Genomic DNA, 15,919 nt, shown 5'->3' with positions numbered 1-15,919 from the left:
ATCACTGCCATTAAACAAACTCCAAGGACACTGATGACAGCAGAGAGGTAGAGTGCTGTGATTTCTCCTCAGTCAGCCATGCAGACCTCCAGTATCACTGCAGGTCAGAAAACAACGACACAATAAGCAGCAGCAGACAGAATACAACCTGTCTGTAAAGTTAAACTTCAACCTTGAGATACAGTGAAGTGAAATGAAAAACATGCTGCAGCCTCAGAACAGTGACACGTTGTCCTGTTGAGATTCCTGACACAGATTCACATGCATGCACATGTAGCCACAAAGGGGGCCAAACTGGTCATGTCACGGCTTCTGCACTTTGACGCTTTGCTTTGACCTGGTGACATGTAGTTGAAGCACAAACAGGAAAACCATCCGTCATGTCAGGAAAAAAGGTGGATAAGTTTATGGTATTATGATATATTGCTAAAGAAAGCAGTGGGGAAAAAAACATGGAAAGACTGCAGAGATGTTAAGCTCTCAGAAATGTGCAAATCTGAGAACGTTCCCTTTTGTCAAACTAATCCAAAATGTATCTAACACCACACACAACTGCGTTAATCTCTTGTTGAGAAATTTCCAACAAAATATGGATTTTGCAGTGGGAGGTGACATGTAGAGCCAATGCCAGAGAAAAATAGAAAGGGAAAACTAAAAAGGCTTAGTGGTTTCATTGAAGACTGTGGATTTTGGATTTGCCTAATCTGTTGCATATTTATATGAAATCGTGTTTCAATAAAATGTCACTGGCATGTGGGACATTTACAGCCCTTTTAATGTTTCGTTATTAATGGACAGATTCACCCTTTTTCATTACCATTATGTGATTGTTTTAAAACCATATATATATATATCTTTAAATGTCTATTTTATTGGCTTTATTTTGCAAATGTACCTTTTCTAGTGTGCATGTAGCCACGAGCAATAGTCAATAAAACCTGATAGAGGCGTGGTTTGTGACCCATTTCCATCAGTAGAATGTCTGACTTTACTATGGTGGGAGCGACTGTTCTCACAACTGAAACTAGGTTGTGCTATGTGTGGATATAAATGATGGGAAACAACTCAACTTAAAATCACAGGTTGGAGAGACACAGGAAGGTGTTTCAGGTGGGATATGATTTGTAGCTGGAAGGAGTGATGACGCAGGCACTATCAGCCATTTCCTTAAATAAACCCCTCGTTGTAAATGTTTGAATTTATGAAATATTTCTTAATGTCATAACAGATCCACAATTTTGCACTGTTGGCTTTTTCCCACTGGCCTGCACTGCTGCCATCAGTGTTGAATTACTTCTCGGTCGCATGCTGAGAGCGACTGTCACTTTCTGTGCGCCTCTCAAGGAAACATCTGCCACATTTATGACTGGCTACTTGGCCAGTGTTAACTCTGCATGTCAGAACCAAATGACAAAGAATGAGAGTTCAATTTGGGACTCGGTGTGCCACAAAATATTACTTGTAATTTCTACCAATTCAGACAGAACTGACTGATGTAAAAAATATGTGGTGCCTTGACCAACACTGACTGCATGATGGTTAAGGTTAGGAGCTGGTTTATGACTTAAGAAACATACTTAAGAATTAGGTTAACCATGTAGAGTTCCATTATATTAATATTCATTTTAATAGACAAGATATTACAAAGGAGTAGAGAGCATGTAGGGAAATAGCTCTACAAGTAAGCAAGTCTGTTCCATTCCTCTGCGTGTCACACTGTGTCTCAGAAGACTTGCCATGCTTTCTTGTTAACCCAGAATGGCATTTGACCTACTTCTCTGGGGTTTCAGCGTATTACTATTATTTTTACACTTACATCTGTTTAAGTGTAGCACATGCAGAAAGAGGCGCCTACTGAGAAAGAGGAAGTGCTGAACATTTAGCTTGATGTCATCCCCTGGATTCAAATTCTAGTCATCGTTTCAAACCTCACAACACAAAGCGGTGCGTATTCTCTGATGGAGACTCTTCTTCATCCTCATTACCTGAGCCATTCAGATGGAAAAGCAAATAGAATTTTTAAGTTCTTATCACTTCAACTCATGCCAGGAAAAGCACATCAAAGATTCTCACAGACTTCGCCCACCCACCGCCATGTGGTTTTCACATCTGCTCGGCCCAATGACACACTGCTGAGGGAAACGCAGCTCCTCTGAATGTGTTTGAGAGTTGAGTTTTGAGTTTCCTCTGGGCAAACAGAGCCCACCTCTGGATGGCATCATCAGCTGGTTACTGGATACAGGGTGAGACAGTCTGGTCTCTGTGTGTGTGCGTGTATGTGTGTGTTTGTGTGTGTGTGTGTGTGTGTGTGTGTGCATGTGTGCATTCCTCCGAGTTCTCATGGAAGTTTAAGACGGGTGTAAACAGCATGTAATGCTAATGATTGCAAAGGCCTTTGGTTCTCTGTGTACACCTGAAAAATGTTAAAATGTTAAAATGTAAAATGAAGAAACAATATTGTTTTAATGATTTATTTGAAAATCCTGAAGGATAGCACAAAGGGCTTCTTGTTTCTTAAACAAACTATCTAGTCTTCAGTCTGTAGAAAACAAGTACAATTATAGTGGTAAAGAAAAGAGTATTCAGTTGTTAAAGTATTAGTTTTTGGTATTTATCCTCTGCAAGTGCAAACCTGAGCAAATAAAAGCCAGCAAGAAAACACCTATAATGCTAGATACCATTTTCTTGCGATTAGAAGATGTTTTAATTGCATAATGGATGGGTAGTGAACATGGTGCTTATCAAATAAATACTGTAAAAATATGTGCACATGAACAAGACGTAGAGTCTGCATCCATGCTAGCAGCTCTATGAGGTTGTACACACCATGTTAGGTTAGTGTGTTAGCATGCAAACATTTGCAAATTCACTAAACACAAAGTACAAGTGAGGCTGACGGGAACGTCATTAGTTTTGCATGTTTTTGGTCATAAGCCAAAGTATTGGACACATTAAAATTTGGACCTGATGATGGCGCAAGAGGAAAAATGAAAAGTTACAACAATTTATCCTGAGAGTGACATGAAGGTCTCTACCTACTGGAGCTACTGGAAAAGTCAGGGGATCAACAAAGGATTCATTGGGATTCATTGTCTGGGAACAATGAATCTGCACAAAATGTCATGACAATTCATCCAACAGTTGTTGAGATATTTCATTCTGGACTAAAGCGGTAGTGGACTGACGGAGTGACATGAGTATAGCATGAGTACAGTGTTTAAATAACACGGGCTGAGCGACCCTATGACTTATATATAGGGCCGTTTCTGGACATTAAGTTAAACATTACAGGTAGTTCAAACAGAGTGGGCCATGCCATACAAGCAGTAAAGATAGATAGCTACTTGTTGCACTTTCACCTACTTCCTCCCTCAGCCTGTGACTCAGGCAAACACCTGAGACTCCAGCTGTGACCCCGACAATCTGACACAGGACAGATGGAGAGCACAGAGTTAAAGCCAGACTGTTCTTTTCTTATCAGTTTTGTTGCCATAAAGGGCTGTAAAAGGCTGACCTTACTCAGCACCCTCTTATCAATGCAGTTCAGTGTGACGTGCACAAGGGGTTAAAGAGCAGTGGGTTCATAGCAACTGATCTCATCAGTTATATAATGAGGTTAGGTTCAGTGTATCTAGAGCCAATCATGATTACAGTATTATTAAAGAATATATATACAGTTAAAGCTTTGCTCTGTTTTTTGTTGTTGTAGAGCACTCCGTAAATAGAATGTATTATTGTTAGACCACACTTTAAATTGAAATCAATCAATTTGCTTCCCTCCAAGACACTGTTTCAGTTCAGTCAATTTGTTACAAATTATTTGAATCGAATTACTTTTACTTCACTTAGTTCCTTTATTGACATTGAAATGCAGAGTGTACACTGAATGAACCCCATTCACCTTCATTCTTTGTCACAAGCTTCCAGAGCAGGAAATGAGAGTCTGTAGAAAAAGTTGATTTTCACAGTTTTCATGCTTTCAGGAATAACTGCTTCCTGCATGGACTGAATACAAAGACACCCTTGTCAGAAACAATGTAACAGGGTTGTAAAGGCAGTGACAAACAGACACATAAATATCATAAAGGAACGTCTTGTTGCCAGGAAACACTTTAACAAGAGTTTTGACCCTGGCGCTCATTCTGCTCTTTATTTAGCAGCAGTTTTCTTCAGCTGTGCTGACATCTACTGGTCTCTCGCTGTACTGACAGTTATAAATGCTGGGAAATTGATGCTCATGCAATATATAATGCTATGGGGGCTTTTCTTTGATCTGCTGCTATGAAAAATATACCATATAATGTCAAATGGACCAACTTATATTGTAATTAGTTTCGATCAAATAAATAACTAAATAACTTGAAAATATTCACTTAAATTGCTCATAACCTGATAGATTATTTAATTCTTCTGGACTAAATCAATTGCTCTCCTGCTAATGTAAAGTTATGTCTTCATAATGACTTTTCAGGACCATCTTGTAGTAATGTGTACTTGTTTTAGACAGTACTGTATTTATACAACTTTTAAGTTTTACAATAGAATTTAGGCCCATTTAAAAGTGCCTAATATAATACATTAAATAATAGTGCTTTTTAAAACTTCATGATAATTAATACTAATAAAGATCTACTCCAGACATGTTTTAAGACACATTAAAATACTAGATATTGCTTAACTGCTGGACACAAGATGTCTCCTATGTCACTGAAAAGTCAATTTTCAGTGTATGCACTGTAGGATTCAAGTTTCCACATCACACTGTATAAGTTACATATGGGACCAGGATTGGTGTCCAAACTAGTTATAAAGTCATGCTTGTACGTTCTAACCCGTTCTAACTAACTGAGAACTTTTCCCCTCTTCAGTGTCAAACTCTGCACATACTTCATTCTGCACAGTGAAGCTTAAACATCCAAGTGAAGTAAAAAAAAATAAAATAAAATAAGCAAACACATTTTTGAGTGGAGGGCATCTTTAATACAATACAGAATACAATAATAGACCATATGATACGTTACGTTTTTACACTTAATTGAACAGAAGGGATCAAAGAGTTAAACTTTGATGCACAAAGTATTTCAAGACCAAAGTCTTTCTTTTCTTTGAGATGCACAGTTGGCATTTCAATCAGGAGAGACTTCATAAGAGTGAACAAATATTTTATTAAGACTTGCATAATAAAGATGAGAAATGTGAAGAGTCTTTGGCGATTAGATCCCATCGTGACGCCATCATATTTTAAGGGGGGCAGTGAAGCCGTGAGTATTATTGGATGCCCCCGGATGGAGTCTCGACACTGGTGGTGGTGGTGGAAGGATGGCTGAAGATCTGGATGTGATGAGGAGTGGAAGATAGTCTTCCTGACTGAACTTATGCTGCGCTTCAACTAAAGCAGAACAAAAGACAGATCAACGGCTGCATTAACAATTTCAAAGAAACACTTGATCAAGGAAAGATAAATATAAAGACACATGTTCAAAGAAACGACAAAGCATTATGTTCCCTATTTCACATCATCCCACATGAATAACTAACTAATAAATTACTTTTCCATTTTAGTGTGTCGTCATCTGAGTCTCCACATCCCTCCCTCTCTCTCTTTTCGTTGCTGTCATCCTCCCTCCGTCTGTCTCCCCCTCTCTCTCTGTCTTAGGGAGCAATGCCCCAACTGGACAGCAGGTGTGCTCTTTAGCACTGCAGCACAAAACCCACTGCAGTGCCACCATGTCTGTGTGTGTAAAAGAGTGTGTGTGCGAGTGTATATGCGTCAGGCAGCCTGGCCACTGCTGCTGCTGCCACTCTGCTGAAGGAGAGGGGGGAGAGAGAGAGAACGCTGGAGGAGTGGAGGGAGAAAGAGAGGAAGAGGGATAGAGAGACAGAGAGAGAGAGAGAGGGAGGGAGTCCAGGCCCAAATAAAGCCATGGGGGCCGGGGCTGGGCTGGGCCCCCTTTTGCTATAAATACGCTGGCCGCCTGGAGGTTCGGGTTTGGTGGTTGGGGCTTAGGACCAGCGACCACCACTGCTGCTGCAGCCTTCCTCAGGGGATTCTCCTCCGCGTGCTCATCATCCTCATCCTGGTCATCAGTATTCTGGGCGTACAAGATGCCTCGCGTGGACGTAGACCTCAAGCTGGACTTTAAGGATGTCCTCTTCAGACCCAAAAGGAGCAGCCTGAAGAGTCGCTCTGAGGTTGGTACTGTTAGTTAGTTGTACTCTGATAATATATTACAGCCACAGTTCAATCAACCATCAGGGCAGGATACGTCTGTTACATTCAGGAAGTACACTTACACTTACACCTCTATGGTGGGTGATGCAACAGAGATGTGTTAACTATTTATACATGAGGGTGGATGGCAGCAAACAGGATAGCAAACAGGGTTAGAAGGCCCATACACATATTTATTTACAGAGCAATTGAATTAACCCCCCTGAAGCTGAAAAGTGCCCGCTCAGTGTAATTCTATATTTGAGCCTCTCCTTGTTGTCTTGTTTTGTGTAAGCCAGGAAGGGTACACTGCCTTTGTACTTTGGTGAGCAGCTACCCTGAATGAGCAGGTAACAGCGAAGTGACCTTCTTAAAGGTGACAGAAACAAGGCCAGCCTGTGCCAGACAGAGGCCATTAACAATAACTGTCTACAAACAGAGAACACAACAAAAGAAAAAGAGGAGAGTCAGAGGTATACAAAAGAAAAAGAAGATTTTGATCAGACGAGATGTGTCATTATGAACAGGCCACAGTGTATCTAGCAGCCACTGATTTGGCTCTCTACGACAACACAACCTCTCCTCCTTGTCTCCTTGTTGTTTTATCTTCACAACTTCCTCAACACAGCTATGTGTCACTAGATCGGGGACTGGTACCGACCCAAGATCATGATACTGGTGGAAGGTGGAAGTGGGCAGGAGTTGGCTTCTGACAGGTGGCAAGCAACACGAGACACAGGAGACTTCTCAGAAAACCTGTTTAAAAATAGTACTGTGTGTTACAGTCAACCAGAGCACATTCCATATGCAAGAGATATCAGGATAACATTATATGTATATATATAGACACAGATAACAGCACTGTGAACAGCCAGTACTTAAGCATGCACTGAGTGTATTATAAACTACACTAAAAATATCACCTCCTTCTTGACATTCCATCAAATCCTCTTTTCCTACATTAACTAAATAATAAAGAAAACACCTAAAATAACTGATCTGATTTTAGATGTATTATTTTACACGACATGACTCCATTGCAGCCAATATACTGCAGCCAAATCTGATGCATTAGCACTCCGAAAGCATCCATCTGTTGACATTCTGACTGCTCTTGTTTGAATCATTGCTGCATTTAGCAGGAGCAGAAATCCACCTGCCAAAGCTAAGCTAACCAGACACCCACAAAGTTGTTTATAGAGGAGGGGAGGGTATATGAACATCATGGAGGATAAACTGCTTTCAGAACAAGAGACTGCATGGTGAGCTATTTGGTAATCAAGCACTGATGCACCACCACTGAGCAGGAACGTGTCTGGACTTTAACTTTTTTTGCAGATGCTTGCATGCCTGATGTGAATTTTGACTGCACCATTGGAGTCAACAAAAACACCAGCAACATGGCAATAAATAGCAGATGACAGGAAATGTACTGTATTAAGGTCCTTCAAATTGTGTGGCTACACATCTGTATCAGCTTAGCCAGATGTTTTGAGAATCGAACCCCAGAAACCTCTCTATAAAAGAGAATTCATGTATTTCATGTGGGGATTTGTGATTTAATGCAGAAACTGCAAAGATTATACAGATTTTATCTACAGTAAATATGTGACACTGGAGAAAGCCATTTGTTTTTTGTGCTTCTGTTATTTAAATAGCCCAATTCATAGCATAAGTCGCTATGCATAAAAGCATAAAACGCTTTATAAGCGAGGCCACCGGATCCATGTGTCATACTTGGTCATGATTTACCAGTGACTAGACTGGAAAATCCTGCTGAGTCAGGCCTATATTGACTTGCAAGACGATGGATACGCACGACTGGACGCTCATACATATTTCACCGCTTTCCTCTTCCTCCCACCATTACGAGTTGTAGCCTCATTTTTTGCTGTGGCTCTGAAAATTGTTCCACCGTGAAGACTATGGCACACTTTACTGTTTGCCTATTTCCACAGCTGCAGTAGTTTTGCATAATAAATGTCTTGGCTCTGCTCAACAAAGGCATTCAGCACTGTGAAACTGTTGGATTTAAGTGAATGGAATCATTTTTAAGGCTTAAAATTTGTTTTAAACTCTTAACAAGTTTCACTTTCCATTATAAGCCTCTTTATATCAATCTATCATTCATCTTATCTTCCTTGTAGCCAATATACGTTTCCAATAAGGCATAATAACTTAACATACTGAGTTACGAGCATGTTAATACGATATACTTTCTCTACCATCTACTTCTGCTACAAGTGACATTTACAAGATAATGGTTAATGCTAAAATGTTGTTGAACAGTAGCACAAGTAGAAAATAGTCACAAAGTCAATGTACTGACTCAGCAAAGTTTAACTTAAGTTGCTAACATTAGCTAACATTAACCACCATAAGCTACCAGGCCAAGTAAGGCTGTAGCAGCAAAACCCCTGAACGTATTGAATAGAGCAAAGGAGCGTTTTATTGCTTATGAATTAAACTTTTCATTTGTGAGAAGAAGAATGTGTTACTCCTTCTGTGTTAGCGCTGTGACTTCATACCACAGGTAACGTTATGTGTAAACTCGAGCAGCTAACAGTCCAGTCATGTTAACTCAGTGGAATAAGGTTTATTTATAGCAGATCTTTTTGAAAGGCATCATAGCTATGACTTGCATCATCAGTGCAGATAAATACTTCCAGTAAAGGGAGCAGCTAGTGTGTCACAATGGGCCCTGCTTGCTTCATGTAGCTTATCACATTACAGCAGCACTGGCTTAGCTAACCACTGGATCTAAATGATTCAGTGCACCCCCATTAGGACCACACAGACTCAGAACATGAGCCACATGAGCTGCTCCCATTTTCAAGAAAATCTGCAGTGCCCCTCAGTCAGCGTTATAGAAAAATGTGATTCATCAGTCACATAAAACACTGACTAATGTTCACGAAACACAGCCTCCAGAGGTAATCGTGTGCCCCCTCCCCTCAGGTGGACCTTCAGAGGACCTTCACATTCCGCAACTCCAAACAGACCTACACTGGCATCCCCATCATCGCTGCCAACATGGACACCACAGGGACGTTTGAGATGGCACGGGTCCTCAGCAAAGTGAGTGGTTGAACAATAAATGACAGCATCATTGTGTTTGTGTATTTGTCTCTGTGTAGGCACACAGGAAGTATATGACATAGTTAAAGAGCATAAGAAACAAAAAGAAACAACAAAGACATTCTATGCGTCCTTCCGCTGAGATTTCTTTGACATAGAATCACAAAACAAAAATCAAGATGTTGTAGGGAGCCTTGAAAAACATGAATTCACAACCTTGTCCTAGAAGCAGTAAGACATCTGCTAGTTTGTGGGATCTTGAGTGTCTGTAATCTTTATATCAAAAGTTATGAACTGATTGATTTCGACAACATATTGTTTTCTTGCATGTAAATGGCCTTTTGTGTTTGAAACAAGACTAGAGAAACCACGATGAGTAATAGGAACAAATAGAGTCAAAAATAGGTCTTTCTTTCTTTTTTTCTTTCTTTCTTTCTAGCACACCCTCTTCACAGCCATTCATAAACACTACTCTGTAGAAGACTGGAAAAACTTTGCTGCTACTCATCCAGACTGCTTAGAGGTAACATCGTCAATGTTTGCCTTTTTTTTGAAGTAGGTTGTTACTCATTAGCAACACAAACATAAATACACACATTTATGTATAAGGGTCTCCTCCTAAAAGGCCATTGTGGCTTTTCTCCATAGCATGTAGCTGCCAGCTCAGGCAGCGGCATTGCTGATCTGGAGAAGCTGTGTGCCATCTTGGAGGCCGTCCCTGCCCTCAAGTACATCTGTCTGGACGTGGCCAACGGCTACTCTGAGTACTTTGTGGAGTTTGTCAAGACGGTCAGAGGAAAGTTCCCCAAACACACCATCATGGTAAGAGAGATGGTTCACTCCCTTTGCAGGCAGTTATGGGATGTGCCGTGAGATTGTGTCTTAATGCGGTCTGCCTTGCAGGCTGGTAACGTGGTAACAGGGGAGATGGTGGAGGAGCTCATCCTCTCCGGTGCTGACATCATCAAAGTGGGCATCGGGCCAGGTGGGTGGGTACGACTGTCTGAATGTGTCTGCTAATAGTCTGAAGAGCGTGCTCCCACTGAGTAAAGACAAACCTGCACAGGCCTCACATACAAACCAGAAAGACAGAGACATGCTGTTTTAGTAGCTTAAACAGCTAGGTTTGACATGTAGCTTTTACTGTATACACTGCCTCTTACTATATGAGCGTTGTGTATGTGTCCTTCATATATAGAACCAGTGCTGCATTGTCCACTTACAGGATTTGAGTTACAACTGCAAGGTTGCCTGTAGAGTTACCACCTGAACTGACAACAGGTTCCTGTAGCTACAGCAGCGGCAATTATACACAGGCGGGGAGAGTTACATGAAGGTTGACTTCTCTAATGAGTCTTCTGTGAACCTCGTGTGCTGCAGGGTCTGTGTGCACGACAAGGATCAAGACAGGAGTGGGCTACCCACAACTCAGCGCTGTGATAGAGTGTGCAGACTCAGCCCACGGACTCAAAGGACACATTATCTCTGTAAGTCCCACATCACAGTACGAAAAAATAACAAGGGACAGCCAAAGTTAGTGAAGTTAGTGTTATGTAGAGTTTATATTAAGCACTACTGTACTTGTCAAAGCAGTCTCATTCTGCTGGTGGAGAGGAGTTACTGCCTCAGTTATGCTGTTGCATAAATGTTCTCATGGTATCTAATGTTATGATGAATACTGGATTGCAGCCAGTAGAGGGCATCCTCAGTCTTCCAAGCCTGTTAGAACAATAAGAAAACCTTTGTGATTCGATTCAAGCCATATGACTGACGTCTATTTTTTCTCTGCTCAGGACGGTGGCTGCAGTTGCCCGGGAGACGTAGCTAAGGCCTTTGGTGAGTATTATTACTACTATTACTATGAGTACTATTGTTGTTCGCTTTGATTAGTCACAACATTCTTGGTGATGTGTGACTGTGTTGTACTGTACGTCTCTGCCTTTGCTCCTCAGGTGCGGGGGCCGACTTTGTAATGATGGGAGGAATGCTTGCAGGCCACGACCAGTGCTCCGGGGAGGTCATTGAGAAGAACGGGAAGAAATACAAACTCTTCTACGGCATGAGCTCTGACACCGCCATGAAGAAATATGTGGGTGGAGTTGCTGAGTATAGGTGAGACACTAATATCAGGAGATGCATAATAATTACTGGGTTCAGAAATGAAGAGGCTTCTAAGGACTCCTGTTCTCCTTGATTTAACTTTTGATATGTATTCAGTTTAATAACTGATGTGTTTTTTCTCTTGTGCTGCAGAAGTAGACGCTCAAAACCTGTACACAAAGAATTATAGTCATTGGCTGATAGACGTGCCATAATAACACCACAAAGTGCTGGATACCAAAATTAGGCCTTTTTAAAAAAGGAAATGGCACAATACTCATTGTAAAATAATGACATATTAATAAATCCACTTTGAACTTTTACACCGTGGTCATGTGTTTATGGGAGCTAGAATATTTAGCTTTCCATACATGTCTTACAGGTGTAAGAGGTGAATATGCTCATAGTGTGACTTTTGTCAATGAAAATGATTTCTGTTTTAACAAAAAAAATGTCCTTGTTCCTGCTTGCTCCTCTCTCCTCTGCTCTCAGGGCGTCTGAGGGGAGGACAGTGGAGGTTCCCTATAGAGGAGACGTGGAGAACACCATCCGTGATGTGTTGGGGGGCCTCCGCTCCACCTGCACCTACGTGGGCGCCGCCAAGCTCAAAGAGCTGAGCAGGAGAACCACCTTCATCCGTGTCACACAGCAGTCCAGCCAGATGTTCACTTAGTAGGGCGCACAGGTGTCCACACACATACACGCAGGTTGCATGATATGCATTGTACACGTACTGTGCAGAGTTTAAAGGTGTAATAGTAGGAGAGTGGTGTAACACACACAGGAGAAACCTGCACAGACACACGATCACCCGACCTGTTCCTCTCAGGATATCTGCTGTCAGAAAGCTGTTAGTTTCCTGCAGGTTGTGATTAAAATTAACTCAGAGTTTGACTTGAAGAAGAATCACAGCACTCTAATCAACTTAATCCTACAGCGAGTGCGTTTACATGCTTGCAGCCACCATAATTTACCACAACTGAATGTACCAGATTTCATTTTTGGATGGGCGCATGCAGATGTCCTGTTCCAGTAAATTCTTCTCAGTTTTGGGAAACAGTAAAAAGAGAGCCAGACTTCTGAGGCATGTGCACTTCAGATCTGATCTTTCAAAATACTCTTTTAACTTGGGTGTATACAGAAGACGAGATATTTCTAGATCAGCAGCATATCGAGAATAAACAAGAGCTATGAGCTATGTGAAACAAACTGATGCATGTAAACACACTCAGCAGGACGAGGCTGATACTTGTGCTGAGATCATTTGGGGAAACTGCTGAACTGTATGTTGGAATGAATGCAAGAATCAATATGCAAGATCCAGAGGTGTCACCCTTTAACTGTCACTGGAGAAACCATGTCGCAATAAACTGCATGCAGGACTTTCTGCTACTTTCCTCAGTGGTGTTGATCATTCTGTGAATTTCCTCCAAGGTGCGCAAATCACATTCCTGATGACAGGAGTGTGTGCCTCTCCTTAGTGTCTGTGTGCATGTATTTTGGGTGTGTCAGGAAGATTAAACTGAGCCAGATGAACATGAAGTCCTCTGGGTTTATGTATTCCAAACATTTGACATATTTGAGATACACTTGATTTACCCTGCTGTGCATGTAAAACACATGGAAGTCTTCTTTCATTGATTCCACTGTGCCTGTCGTTTTAAATCAAGGGCATCTTAATGTCTGTGGCTTCTACTGCATTGAAAAGTTGTCCTCTTGTACTTTAAGCAAGGTAATTCAGGGAAAAGCCATGTAAAGCAATGACAGAATTAAACACTATTAAATGAAAATTCAATTTTAAAATACTGAAAAAGCAGCACTTCTCACGTCTCACTGTGATCAGAGAATGAGCAGTGTGATTCCTCTTTCTGGACAAGATACCGCGGTTTTGTTGGTTTTCGAGGTTTTCTATTAAAACATTTTTAAATGTCAGGATTTTGGGACAATGCACTTAAAGTCAAGGCAATTCCTTTCCAACATGTTTTTGATAGCCAGCATTGACACTGCTGCCACTTACTTTCAGTGAGAGGTGGTGGTGTGTATTATAACAAGCCATGATGTAGGCATGTTGACATGCATAAAATAAATAATAAATAACATCAAATAAATAATAAATATCTTCTGTCATAGGGGTTGCTGGTACAGTAGAGTGTATTCTCTATTTCTTCTGTTTTTGTTTGTGTGACAAACATGAGTGGACAGCAGAGCAAAACTGTCAAAGACAACCGGATCAGGGGGATTATTTGAAGTGCAACACAGAACTCCTGTGAGAGATGTTTGACATTTCACAAGAATTGGTATCTTAACCGTTGTAGGTAGTGGGGATGTCAGGCACTGTATCGTACACCAGAGGGGGCTGTTTTCTGCTCAGTTTCGGCACTAAGCCCAATCAATGGAGGACAAACAGCTAATGACAGATAAGGTTTTAAAGGCAGTGTTTGTGTGTGTTAGTGTAAAAATAAAGACACAAGCCGCCCATTTATTCCAGATATGTCAAGGTTTCATTTTCTTTTTCAAAGAGGTGCATTTGTACAGATGTCAAATACATACACCAACAGGGTTTCTCCATTGCTATAGAGGAAAGGGGAGGTGAAACACAGGGACTTAGTGAGTACAATATAGTACAAACAAGTTGGCTGGGAACTGCTGCTGCGGCCCTCTGCAGGCCAGACTGTCCGTGCCGGCCTGTGCTGATGTCCGCTTCTCTGCCACCGTCTCATGGGCCAAAAAGTTTCAGTTCTGTACTTGGTGTCACCGGTTAGCAGAGAGACATCTACACAGACTGGTTGCTAGCCTCGGGGCTGAGTGTTCATAACAGGGGGAGGAATCAAATGAGCCACAGCTGACAGATAAGCTCCACCCCCTCCGTGGCAGTGGGCAGGGTCAGAGGTCACGAGCCGTACAGCCTGTCCCCTGCTGAAGTGTTTGTCGCCTTGCACAGAGAGGCAGAACAAAGACGTTCAGTACACTGAAGAGTAATCCAAGCCATCTCCAGCATAATACACATAATATCATAATAATAATTCATAGTTAATTGTCAATAATGACATTTGTTAATCATATCAAATTATATGTAATAAATTTACATATCTTATAACCCATATGAAACAGCCCACTATGTAAATTGATTGGGGTGAAACTAAACTGTTAAGTGGGCCTCTACAAGTTTTTTTTTTCTTTCTGCCTGAGTTGGTTATCCAGCGCTATGGACATTGACGACGTCATACAAAAAAAAAAGAATGAAAAAAAAATAGGAATCCTGATCGAATTCTGTTCACTTTTAAAACACGACAAAGTGCCAAAAACACATCCTTTTTGCAAAATGAAAGTACAAACATCAAGAAACAAAGAGCACACATGCCTTTTTTTCTGATCGAAAAGTCAAAGCTCACACACCAACATTCATTTTATTTGTAAAATTGTGCAAGAAGCCAATTTAAAAAAAAAAAAAAAAAAAAAAGAGACATTAGCAGTGTTCCTCCAGTGAGGAAGCTTGTCATAAAAACTCAACAATGACACATTCTCTACATAGTTTTAAGTCCCCTGACATTATATTGAGTGCTACAAGGAGACCAAAAACACAGAAAAAGCTCCTGCACCAAAGATAATGCAAACAAAGCAAAGGTTTGTACGCACCATTTTCACACCACGCGACCAAGCCAAGCTGTGCCGAATCTCCTTACAAACGTATCCGCCAAATTAGAGCTCAAAATGTGAACCAAACAAAACCTAATAAACAGCGCAGCCTGGTTGGTGTCGGGCGGAAAAGACTCCAAACAAACACAACAAAAGAAGGGATGCATTCCATGAGAAAAGGTTTTCCTAGTAGAAAAGAACCAAGGAACCACCTAACACCTCGGCCCGTTGGACCCAAGAACGCGCCGGGCGCCAAGCGAGATGGAGCACAGACAGATCAACACAAGGTTACGGCAAGGTGATGTGCAAAAACTTAAACTGAGCCATCTCTCTTTTTCATCCTTACTCACCCCCTTTTTATTTTCATTCTCATTCTCTCTGTCTGTTTTGAATGAATGTTACTCCTAGGGAAGGTATCGGTCTGAGACAGAGGGGTTAGACCAAGCCCATCCTAGGATTAGAAAGTGCTGAAACGTTATCAAGTCTTTTACATCTACTTACATGTGCATCTCTGTTGGTTGGTTGTTTTTTTTTCTTGTTTTTTCGTTTTCTTTTTTACAAAAAGTGGTCCCCACTAACAATGAGGTTTCTTTTTTTTTCTGTGGGTCTCACCGTGAACCGTTGAGGGTCAGGGTTTATGATCTCACAGACAATTAGAGGAGAAAACACTCCGTTACACACACACACACACACACACACACACACACACATATACACACGCATGCGTCACACCCTCAAACCCTAACACGCTCACACACATTTGAACACCAGGTGTACATACGCACACATACTACACACATGACATATGGTGCAGACACACACACACACACACACACACACACACCAAGGAGACATGACACAGTCTCTCACACACTCAAATTTAGGAAGGCCGCG

At 41.3% G+C, this 15,919-nt stretch overlaps 1 protein-coding gene across 2 annotated transcripts; it reads left to right on the top strand.

Moving 5' to 3' along the window:
* The first annotated feature begins 6,105 nt into the window (after window positions 1-6,105).
* On the top strand, window positions 6,106-12,887 carry gmpr (guanosine monophosphate reductase). 2 transcript variants are annotated; one of them, XM_070921783.1, is made up of 9 exons: window positions 6,106-6,192; window positions 9,170-9,289; window positions 9,729-9,812; window positions 9,938-10,111; window positions 10,193-10,274; window positions 10,670-10,776; window positions 11,083-11,125; window positions 11,242-11,401; window positions 11,882-12,887. In XM_070921783.1, the coding sequence occupies exons 1-9, from the start codon at window positions 6,106-6,108 to the stop codon at window positions 12,060-12,062; spliced, it is 1,038 nt and encodes a 345-aa protein (XP_070777884.1). In that variant the 3' UTR covers window positions 12,063-12,887. The 2 variants fall into 2 exon arrangements, with proteins under 2 accessions (XP_070777884.1, XP_070777885.1); XM_070921784.1 differs by lacking the exon at window positions 9,729-9,812.
* The last annotated feature ends 3,032 nt before the right edge of the window (window positions 12,888-15,919 follow it).

This window comes from Enoplosus armatus, chromosome 16, assembly GCF_043641665.1.
Source record: "Enoplosus armatus isolate fEnoArm2 chromosome 16, fEnoArm2.hap1, whole genome shotgun sequence".
Lineage (NCBI taxonomy): Eukaryota > Metazoa > Chordata > Actinopteri > Centrarchiformes > Enoplosidae > Enoplosus > Enoplosus armatus.
Note: the sequence above shows the minus strand (reverse complement) of the source record. Positions and strands in the feature narration are given on the sequence as shown.